General features: G+C 48.3%; 1 protein-coding gene across 3 annotated transcripts in view; it reads right to left on the reverse strand.

Annotated features, from left to right (window-relative positions):
* The window catches only part of LOC148517699 (uncharacterized), a 93,483-nt gene that overhangs the window by 2,336 nt on the left and 79,121 nt on the right, over positions 1–12,026 (reverse strand). For all 3 annotated transcript variants that reach the window (XM_088478359.1, XM_088478360.1, XM_088478361.1), the window contains one exon: positions 2,724–3,397. In XM_088478359.1, the coding sequence (XP_088334485.1) occupies positions 2,728–3,397 (670 nt within the window). In that variant the 3' untranslated portion in view covers positions 2,724–2,727. The remainder of the gene's footprint in view (positions 1–2,723; positions 3,398–12,026) is intronic.

The following is a 12,026-nucleotide window of genomic DNA, read 5'->3' on the forward strand; positions in this document are numbered from 1 at the left end:
CGAATAAGCACTTCCATTTATATGCATGTATGCGATTTTGGACTATTGCTACTACTAACACTCTCCGCAAAAGCCTGCTTACTATCTCAGCATACTAACCACCGCTTTTTGCTTCATGCATGAACATTTGCTTGGCTTATTACTAATTTCAAGCTGATTGACATATCAACTATATAACAGCATTTTGCCACTTTTGAGACTGCAGCTGTAAACTGATTTTTTTCTCCCAAGGGGAGGTTTTATAAGAGATATATGTCAATTATTATCCTCTAACAATCCCTCAAGGTTGGATATATATTGAATTAGGGATGTGCAGGCTCGGATAGGTTCGAGTTTGCACGTGGAGTTCGGATTTTTCCCTCCAAAAAAACGGAACTCAGAACGAGGCAAAACGTCATCTTACATGGACGAACATCATCATTCCTGGTCTTTTGTCCAGGAATGATGATGTTCGTCCATGTAAGATGACGTTTTGCCTCGTTCTGAGTTCCGTTTTTTTGGAGGGAAAAATCCGAACTCCACGTGCAAACTCGAACCTATCCGAGCCTGCACATCCCTATATTGAATGGAGGTTTTATCGGCCTGTATTTATTAATGTTATGTTTCTTTTTTAATTGAATATATTGACATTTATTTGGTGTTATTTTAATTCTTATATTCTGTTTATTTCTATGTCTATTATTATTTTTATTTTCATTGTAATAAATTGTCTTTTCTACTAGTGCTGTCTGCACCTTTGTATATTCAGATTTCAAAAGGGCAAAATGCGCCCTGCCCTTTTGGCGACGCCCTGCTAAAACTGTGATGTCATAACCACCGGTGAATACAGTAGATGCATTCACAAAGACAGGAGAACTTAGGGGCAGCCCGGCATGTCCGTAAGTGCGGGGCATGCCCCCAAGAGGGATGAAAAGGGGGAATGTCTAAAAGACACGGCCCCTTTTCTCGTGGCCAAACCCCATTTTGGGGTGCACACAGAAGTGCCCCTTTCTAGGTCCGGTGCTGGTCCTAGAGTGATGGTCCTAGAGTGAACACTAGGCGTTGATGGACTTTGATGGGTCACACAAATGCAGTGAAGATGGATGTCCTGGTTTTGGACTTCCAGTTCCACTTGTTAGCAAAAAAAGTAAATAAAATACTTTTTTTTTATTTATTTGCAAGCATTATTACTAGAAAAAAAATATTTAAATAAATGAAGCATCACTGTGAATGGGAAAGTTTTCATCTTATTCAGAGATGGGGAGTAAAGGTCTTTCGCCTTTTAGTAGGCCCTTTAAAAAGGCCTTCTACCTGTATCTTCCTTGGATAGCTCTTCTTTGTATCAATGAATTGCATACTGCTGCCCTCAGGGTCGGCATCAGGGGTTGACTGCCGGGACTGGACATTCGGACTGAGAGGGGGGCACGCCCGCTCCTACTGCCCGGTGCCCGCTGCTACCCCTTTGAATAATAAGTGACAGGGGAGGCAGGCTGCTACCGCCGCCCACTACTACCCTGCCCAAAAAAGTGATAGACTGGGGGCCCTCTCCTAGAACTCATCCGCCCGCTCCACCTCCTACCATGCTCCTGCCCCGCCTCCTATCACCCTCCCACTCAGACTATGAAGGAGAGGGAGGATGGTGATTACAAGTGCCAACTCCTACCGCCCTCCCGCGCCACCTCCTACCGTGCTCCTGCTCCGCCTCCTATCCCCCACCCACTGACTATAAGGGAGGGTGGTGATCATAACTGACAGGTACAGAATGGTGGGGGGGGCGGGCCCAGTGGTGAGGTGGGATTGACTATGCTGGTCCCTCTGCTCTGGAGGTCTTCTTTGCTCTAGTCTTCTGGGGTTAGGCAAAGGCAGCACATGCACAGTGAAGCCCCACTTTTCACATATGTGCCAAAACTCCCCACCCCACTCACAAACACATTCCTATATGCTGTGGTGCTTGTGATGAGTTTAGACACCTATACAGGACACTAGTGACTCCCACAGATGCCATCAGCAGTATTCTGCACATACTGTAGACTCCACATTATGGAGCAGTAACAGTTTTGTGAGCAGGCGCACGTGACATCATTATGTCACGCCACGCCGCTGATAGAGAGAGGAGCCGCTGATTGTGAGCATGGAGCAGTCAGAACAGAAAAAGGAGGTAACAACAGGTAAGTGACTTGCATGTCATGTGGATGTGGGGGCTGGCTAGGGTTAGAGAGTTGAGACGTGGCTGGAGAGACAGAAGGGGACTGGCTGGGATTGTGGATGTGGGGGCTGGCTAGGGTTAGAGAGTTGAGACTTGGCTGGAGAGACAGAAGGGGACTGGCTGGGATTGTGGATGTGGGGGCTGGCCAGGGTTAGAGAGTTGAGACTTGGCTGGAGAGACAGAAGGGGACTGGCTGGTGTTGTGGATGTGGGGGCTGGCTAGGGTTAGAGAGTTGAGACGTGGCTGGAGAGACAGAAGGGGACTGGCTGGGGTTAGGGCGACCCGGAGGGCTAGAGAGATTTGACCCAAAACATTTTTGTGTAGGAATAATGGAGGGGGGCTGCTTAGTTTGTTAGTCCCGGACTCCACAATTTCTGATGGCAGACCTGGCGATACACCGGTACGACTGCAGCAATCAACTCCAGAGGTGCAGAACAGTTTGGGCTATTTTTTTATTTCTCTATAATTATCATCATCGAATATCAATTATCACTTTCACATTTTATTTGTTGCACTGATTATATGTCTTAGTGCATACCATATTATGCCTTGAAGCACTCTTTATTTGGTGCGGGTGTAAAGCATTGGATACAGCCAGTTCTACGACAGCGATACACAGGAAGTACATCATCAAGTGTGCTCAACGATTGCTGAGGTTTTTCTCCTTTCTCAATATAGGGAGTCTGATAGACAAAATAACTGTCATGATTATTAAACACAGAGAGATATTCGATGATGCTATAGTCACTAGTAGGGCTCATACACCGCTTTGTACACGGGGAAAGGTAAGAGTAGAATATCACACATCCTGGCGCTGGCTGTTTGTTCAGCAGATTTTTCACTGGGGACATATCATTGTTATCCAGGGATAGGAGACGATACTCAGCATGATCTCTCATCTCCTCGTCTGGTCGGGGTCTCTTTGCTGGTGGTGATTTATCACGCGATGACGACGCCTTTGATGCATGATCTCTCTTCTCGCCTGTACTGGGTCTCTTTGCTGGTGGTGATTTATCACGCGATGATGATGCTGTTGAGGCTTCTTTGAATGAAGCAAACACCATGTTTGTTCCTTCAAAAACCTGCCCTTTGTTATAGGCGTCTTTAACATCTGCTGCTCTTGGCAGAGCCGTATTTAAAACGTTGTCATCAAGCTTCTGGCACTGCTCTACCGAGAACTTTACAACGAAGGCTTGTTGTCCGCTGATCCCGCTGCATTTAGATTAAAGAAAAAAAAAGTGTTAAGTAAAGCATAATTCCAACACAAAGGACAATATAAATGTGCTGGAAGTGGAACAGAACTGTGCACTGTGGCAGCATATATATATATATATATATATATATATACACTAGGGGTGAGCGGGTTCGGATTTCTGAAACCCGAACCCCCCCCGAGCCCCCCCGATCCGAGTCCGATCCGATTCAGGCTCGACTTTTCCCGCCTGACTCGGATCTGAAATCGAGGCAAAACGTCATCATCCCGCCTTCCGAGTCTCGCGGGTTTTGGATCCTATATAAGGTACCCGCGTCGGCGCCATTTTCTTACTCGGCTGTGGACAGTGAAGAGGGAGGGTGGGAGTTAGGGCTGGCTGGGCTGTGTAGTGTAGTGTAGTGTAGTGCTGCTGTTGTCCACTACTTCAAAGTCCATAGGGGCTGGCTGTGTTGTGCTGTGCTGCTGTTATTAATAGGGGCTGTGTCCACTACTTTAAAGTCCATAGGGGCTGGCTGGACTGTGTTGTGCAGTCAGTTCTCCATAGGGGCTGTGTCCACTCCAAAGTCCTGTGCAGTGTCCCAGTCCTAAAGGGGTGCTGTAGTGTTGTCCAGGGGGTGCTCTGTCCATCAGGGGTGCTCCCCCCAAGTGCTAAAAAAATAATATATTTTCTGTGTTTGTGAATTGTGTGCGCAGTAGCCGCACGTGCATCAACAAAGTAGTGCCAAGCGTGCGCCTGTGCCATAAGTAAAGGGCCGGCTGGCTTGACCATTAAAGGGTGCTGTAACCCCCAAAGTACACTCCAGTCCAAACCAAAAAAAAAATTATTTTCAGTGTTTGTGAATTGTGTGCGCAGTAGCCGCACGTGCATCAACAAAGTAGTGCCAAGCGTGCGCCTGTGTCATAAGTAAAGGGCCGGCTGGCTTGACCGTTAAAGGGTGCTGTAACCCCCAAAGTACACTCCAGTCCAAACCAAAAAAAAAATTATTTTCTGTGTTTGTGAATTGTGTGCGCAGTAGCCGCACGTGCATCAACAAAGTAGTGCCAAGTGTGCGCCTGTGTCATAAGTAAAGGGCCGGCTGGCTTGACCGTTAAAGGGTACTGTAACCCCCAAAGTACACTCCAGTCCAAACCAAAAAAAAAATTATTTTCTGTGTTTGTGAATTGTGTGCGCAGTAGCCGCACGTGCATCAACAAAGTAGTGCCAAGCGTGCGCCTGTGTCATAAGTAAAGGGCCGGCTGGCTTGACCGTTAAAGGGTGCTGTAACCCCCAAAGTACACTCCAGTCCAAACCAAAAAAAAAATTATTTTCTGTGTTTGTGAATTGTGTGCGCAGTAGCCGCACGTGCATCAACAAAGTAGTGCCAAGCGTGCGCCTGTGTCATAAGTAAAGGGCCGGCTGGCTTGACCGTTAAAGGGTGCTGTAACCCCCAAAGTACACTCCAGTCCAAACCAAAAAAAAAATAATTTTCTGTGTTTGTGAATTGTGTGCGCAGTAGCCGCACGTGCATCAACAAAGTAGTGCCAAGTGTGCGCCTGTGTCATAAGTAAAGGGCCGGCTGGCTTGACCGTTAAAGGGTACTGTAACCCCCAAAGTACACTCCAGTCCAAACCAAAAAAAAAATTATTTTCTGTGTTTGTGAATTGTGTGCGCAGTAGCCGCACGTGCATCAACAAAGTAGTGCCAAGCGTGCGCCTGTGTCATAAGTAAAGGGCCGGCTGGCTTGACCGTTAAAGGGTGCTGTAACCCCCAAAGTACACTCCAGTCCAAACCAAAAAAAAAATTATTTTCTGTGTTTGTGAATTGTGTGCGCAGTAGCCGCACGTGCATCAACAAAGTAGTGCCAAGCGTGCGCCTGTGTCATAAGTAAAGGGCCGGCTGGCTTGACCGTTAAAGGGTGCTGTAACCCCCAAAGTACACTCCAGTCCAAACCAAAAAAAAAATAATTTTCTGTGTTTGTGAATTGTGTGCGCAGTAGCCGCACGTGCATCAACAAAGTAGTGCCAAGCGTGCGCCTGTGTCATAAGTAAAGGGCCGACTGGCTTGACCGTTAAAGGGTGCTGTAACCCCCAAAGTACACTCCAGTCCAAACCAAAAAAAAAAATATTTTCTGTGTTTGTGAATTGTGTGCGCAGTAGCCGCACGTGCATCAACAAAGTAGTGCCAAGCGTGCGCCTGTGTCATAAGTAAAGGGCCGGCTGGCTTGACCGTTAAAGGGTGCTGTAACCCCCAAAGTACACTCCAGTCCAAACCAAAAAAAAATTATTTTCTGTGTTTGTGAATTGTGTGCGCAGTAGCCGCACGTGCATCAACAAAGGAGCAGCGCCAAGCGTGCGCCTGTGTCCCATAAGTAAAGAGCCAGCTGGCTCATTTCTTAAAGGCTGGTGTAACCCACAAAGTGCACTACTCCCCAGCAAAAATAAAAAAATATTTTCTGTGTTTAGCCGCACGTATATATCAAATCGATATAACATAAATGGAGGACCAAACTTTCTCCGATAAAAATAAAATAGAGAAAGATCAAGAACCACTTCCTCCTAGTGCTGAAGCTGCTGCCACTAGTCATGACATAGACGATAACATGCCATCAACGTCGTCTGCCAAGGCCGATGCCCAATGTCATAATAGAGGGCACATACAATCCCAAATGACAAAGTTCAGGAAAATGACCTTGAAAAAAACATTTAAATCAGCTGAAGTAAACGTAAACTTGCCAATATGCCATTTACGACACGGAGTGGCAAGGAACGGCTAAGGTTGATCCCTAGTATGTTCATGACTAGTGGTTCAGCTTCACATGACGATGGAAGCCCTCCTCCCACTAAAAAAATCAAAAGAGTTAAGCTGGCAAAAGCACAGCGAAGAACTGTGCTTTCTAAGAAGATATCACAAATCCCCAAGGAGAGTCCAAGTGTGGTGGTGGTTGCGATGCCTGACCTTCCCAGCACTGCACGGGAAGAGGTGGCTCTTTCCACCATTTGCACGCCCCCTGCAAGTGCTGAAAGGAGCACCCACAGTCCACTTGCTGATATGCCAATTGAAGATGTCACTGTTGAAGTACAACAGGATGAGGATACTGGTGTAGCTGGCGCTGAGGAGGAAGTTGGCGAGGAGGATTCTGATGGTGATGTGGTTTGTTTAAATCAGGCTCCGGGGGAGACAGTTGTTGTCCGTGGGATGGAAAAGCCCATCACGGTCATGCCTGGGCAGAAGACCAAACATTCCACCTCTTTGGTCTGGCAATATTTCTATCCAAATCCGGACAACAACTGTCTTGCCATATGAACCATATGTAAAGGTGAAATAAGTAGGGGTAGGGACGTCAACCACCTAGGAACATCCTCCCTTATACGGCACCTGCAGCGGGTTCATAAAAAGTTACTGTCAAGTTCAGAAACTTTGGCTAAGACCGTAAGCAGTCCAGGGACACCTAAATCCCGTTGTCCTGTTGTATCCAAGCGCCTGCAAACCACACCGTCAACTCCCTCCTCGTCAATTTCCTCCTTAGTCAGGATCGGAAGTAGTCCTGCAGGCCATGTCACTGGCATGACTGACTCTCCTATCCGGGATTCCTCCGGAGGATCCTGCATTGCTACGCCTACTGCTGCCGCTGCTGCTGTTGCTGCTGCTGGGAGTCGTTCATCATCCCAGAGAGGAAGTAGGAACACCACTACTTTTACTAAACAATTTACCCTCCAACAGTCCTTAGCGAGGAGAATGAAGTACGACAGCAGTCATCCTGAAGCAAAACGTATAACTGAGGCCTTGACTGCTATGTTGGTGTTAGATGTGCGTCCGGTATCCGCCATTAGTGCAGTGGGATTTAGACAATTGATGGAGGTAGTGTGTCCCCGGTTCCAAATCCCGTCTAGATTCCACTTCACTAGGCAGGCGATACCGAGACTGTACAGAAACGTCAGAAAAAGTGTCCTCAGTGTCCTGAAAAATGCCGTTGTACCCAATGTCCACTTAACCACGGACATGTGGACAAGTGGAACAGGGCAGACTAAGGACTATATGACTGTGACAGCCCACTGGGTAGATGTATCACCTTACGCAGCAACAGCAGCAGCGTCACCAGTAGCAGCATCTCAGAAACGCCAGCTCGTTCCAAGGCAGGCTACGCTGTGTATCACCGGTTTCAGTAAGAGGCACACCGCCGACAACTTCTTAGAGAAACTGAGGGAAATCATCGCCCAGTGGCTTACCCCACTTAGACTCTCCTGGGGATTTGTGATATCTGACAATGCCACCAATATTGTGCGGGCATTACATCTGGGCAAATTCCAGCACGTCCCATGTTTTGCTCACACAATAAACTTGGTGGTGTAGAATTTTCTGAAAAGCGACAGGGGCGTGCAGGAGACGCTTTGGGTGGCCTGAAAAATTTCTGGCCACTTTCGCCATTCAGCGACTGCGTGCCGAAGACTTGAGCACCAGCAAACACTCTTGAACCTGCCCCGCCATCACCTGAAGCAAGAGGTTGTGACGCGGTGGAACTCAACCCTCTATATGCTTCAGAGGATGGAGGAGCAGCAAAAGGCCATACAAGCCTATACATCCACCTATGACATAGGCAAAGGAGGGGGTATGCACCTGACTCAAGCGCAGTAGAGAATGATTTCCGTGTTGTGCAAGGTTCTCCAGCCCTTCGAACTTGCCACACGTGAAGTCAGTTCAGACACTGCCAGCTTGAGTCAGGTCATTCCCCTCATCAGGCTTTTGCAGAAGCAGCTGGAGAAAGTGAAGGAGGAGCTAAGATGGAGCGATTCCGCTCGGCATGTGGGACTTGTGGATGAAGCCCTTAATTCGCTTTGCCAGGATTCCAGGGTGGTCAATCTGTTGAAATCAGACCACTACATTTTGGCCACAGTGCTCGATCCTAGGTTTAAAGCCTATGTGGTGTCTCTCTTTCCGGCCGACACAAGCCTGCAGAGGTGCAAAGACCTGCTGGTGAACACACTGTCAGCTGAAGCGGAACGTGACACGTCAACAGCTCCTTCTTCATTTTCTCCCGCAACTGGGGCTGCCAGGAAAAAACTTAGGTATCCTAAGCAACCCGCTGGTGGTGATGCAGGGCAGGCAGGACCAAGTTTGGACATCTGGTCCGGACTGAAGGACCTGGCAACAATTTCTGACATGTCTACTGTCACTGCATATGATACTGTCACCATTGACAGAATGGTGGAGGATTACATTGGTGACAGCATCCAAGTAGGCATGTCAGACAGTCCATACCTGTACTGGCAGGAAAAAGAGGCAATTTGGAGGCCCCTGTACAAACTGGCTCTATTTTACCTGAGTTGCCCCCCCTCCAGTGTGTACTCCGAAAGAGTGTTTAGTGCAGCCGGGAACCTTGTCAGCGAAAGGCGTAGGAGGTTGCTTCCACAGAATGTGGAGAAGATTATGTTCATCAAAATGAATTATCAGCTCTTCCAGGGAGACCAGCCTCCAGAACGTACAGAGGGACCTGTGGTGGTGGATTCAAGTGGGGACGAGTTAATACTTTGTGAGGATGAGGATGTACACACTGAAGAGGGTGAGGAATCGGTGGATGAGGAGGATGAGGATGACATCTTGCCTCCGTAGAGCCAGTTTGTGCAGGGACAGATTAATTGCCAGCTTGTTTTGTGGGGGCCCAAACGAACCAATCATTTCAGCCACAATTGTGTGACAGACCCTGGCGCTGAAATGATTGGTTTGCTAAAGTGTGCATGTCCTGTTTATACAACATAAGGGTGGGTGGGAGGGCCCAAGGACAATTCCATCTTGCACCTCTTTTTTTTCGTTGCATTATGTACAGTTTGGGGCCTAGTTTTTCAAACTGCCATCCTGTCTGCCACTGCAGTATCACGCCTAGATGGGTCACGTGTTTGTGCCGCCCACTTGTGTCGCTTAGCATAGTCATCCAGCTACCTCGGTGCAACCTTTTGGACATAAAAACACTATTGTGAGGTGTGAGGTGTTCAGAATAGACTGGAAATGAGTGGAAATTAAGGTTATTGAGGTTAATAATAGCATAGGAGCAGAAAAACCTACAAATTCTGTGATTTTAGCTGTTTTTATGCTTTTTTTCAAAAAAATACAGATCCAAAACACAAAACCCAGAACCCAAAACACGGAAGGGTGGTTTTGGCAAAACCAATCCAGATCCAAAACACGAAGAAAGATCCAGATCCAACACCAAAACACAAAACACGAAAAGTGGCCGGTGCACACCCCTAATATACACACACACACACATATATATAAAATATTAAAGTCTCAGAACGATTTAGGTGTATGAGGTGGAGAAGGAGAGCGTCGAGCTTCTAGCACAGTGCGATAAATGTAATTGTCAAATAGGGTTGGGTATGATATAACAGCGGCTCAATAGCCACCGGTTCAAATATCGATGCCGGAAGTCAGAACGCTGAAGATCCTGACAGAGGAGGTAAGTACTCTAACCCTCCCCCTCTCCCCTCCAAAACCTCCTTTAGTGGTGCCTACCCCCAGCCTCTCCCGTGGTGCCTAACCCTAATCTCCCCCTGGTGGTGCCTAATCCTAACCCCCCCCCTGCCCACACCCTAAACCTAACTCTACCGGGGAGGAGGTGCCTAACACTAACCTGTCCCTGCCTATGCCTAACCCCCCCTTCCCTGTAGCCTAACTGACCCCGGGGGATGCCTAACCCTAATCTTCCCTTGGGGGTGCCTACACCTAACCCCAATCTGTGTTACTTACTGGCGTGCGCACGTTCGGGTTTTCCGGCGCTTTGGGATGCCGACGCCGGTATCCTGATCTCATTCAGGACAGCTGCGTCTACATTTTGCTGGCGGTCGGGGTTCCGGTGTCAGTATTTTAGCGGCTGGCATCCAGTCTGTCGGCATTTTAACTACATCCCGTCAAATCATACTGGCGTGGTGAAGCTCCTCCCCAATATCTGCTGCAGTCTCTCCATTTCCCACCACAAATACAGCTCCCAGAGGTATTTATGGGGGTTGCTATTCAGCTTGGTCCTGCCTGCTAACGCCATCTCAACGCCTGTCTGCGCCCCGATGAGGCCTGCGTGTTGGCTGCAGTAGACCTGAGCCAGGAAGCAGAGTTATAGCATAAGGCATCACTCTTCTTCCAGCATTTTACCGGGACAGGCTCTTATTGGAGCTCTTCTCCCGGCAATAGAAATTTGGCAAATGCCGGTGAAAATATTAATTTTCACAATGCGCATATAAGCAAAATATTTTTATCATAACTGCATTAAAAATACGGATTGTGATAAATATGCCTCTTAGTCCCCAAGTGGTTGGACAGGTGCTGCCTGGGGTTCAGTATAAAATGATGATATCCATTCTGTTGACGTGGACTGTATATCAACATTTGCAGAATGAGCATGACTTATTATCTATACTCCCTCATTGGAGAAAGCAAAGTCAGTTTATTTGCATATCTATATTATGGTGACAGGGTTTTAGCTTTTTTATCCTCTTTGATCCCTGCATGTTAGAGATGTGTGGGTTTTTTATTCCTCAACTATGAACACACCCGCAATTAGGGGTTCCAATTTGGAATAACTTTGGGGTTCCGAGTGGAACCGAGTCCCAGGTTAGGATCTGCTGTCAGTTTGGAACTTGGGGCCCAATTCAGACCCGGATGCAAGGAAGCGTTCGCTCGTAGCTGCCGATGTTTGCAATGTGCGCATGCATCGCGCCCGCCCAAACTAATCTGAGCGATCAGGAAGTGTACGCTCGTTCAGCATAGACAGCTCGGCTGAATGAGTGACAGGAGAAGCCGTTTGTGGGTGGTAACAGGGGCAGGCCACTAGAAACGGGAGTGTAGGTGTGCAGTGCCAGATTAATGTCCACATGGGCCTGGAGCTGAAATTTATGAAGGGCCTATTGTGTGTCGCTGCGGAGGTGTGACTAGTGGTGTGGGTGTGGTCTACATAGGGGGTGTGGTTATCTCCATGAAGGGCATAGCTAGCTCCTACATTCACCCATTGTTTTTTCCAGGAATTGTAAGCACCCCACCACCCCATCATGTCATCACTGCCTCTCCACCCCATCATGTCATCATTGCCCCCGTGCCACTCCACCACACAATATCATCACTGCCCCGTGCCCTTGCACTATCATGTCATCACTGCCCTGTGCCCCTCCACCATCATGTCATCACTGCCCCATGGGACCCTACTGTGCAGTGCCAGTGTTTGCTGAAACACGTTTGTGCAGTGCCAGAGTGCTGCCAGTATGGTTCAATGTAATTGAAAGCCCCTAACCCCCTCCTTGCCCCCCAGTACTGTGCCAGCTATCTACTCTTGCCCCCTCCCTACCCCCAGAACTACCTGCAACTATCCCCTCCTTGCCCCCTCAGCACTGTCGCGAATACTGTCTGCACTTGCCCCCTCCCTACCCCCAGCACTGCCTGCCCTTACTCCATTCTACCCCCAGCTCTACCCCAACTGCTGCATGCCCTTAACCCCCTCTACCCCAACTACTACCTGCACCCGGCACTGTCCCAACTGCTGCCTGCCCTCACCCCCCATAATATGTGATGGGACCCAGAACCAGTAGAGTAGGACCCCAATTGTTTCAAAGTGAGGGGTCCCTGTGACCCACAAATATTTTTGCTCAGTGCGATCACTGCATTCTAAT

This window comes from Taudactylus pleione, unplaced genomic scaffold (assembly GCF_031769625.1).
Source record: "Taudactylus pleione unplaced genomic scaffold, aTauple2 ptg000212l, whole genome shotgun sequence".
NCBI classification, from domain to species: domain Eukaryota; kingdom Metazoa; phylum Chordata; class Amphibia; order Anura; family Myobatrachidae; genus Taudactylus; species Taudactylus pleione.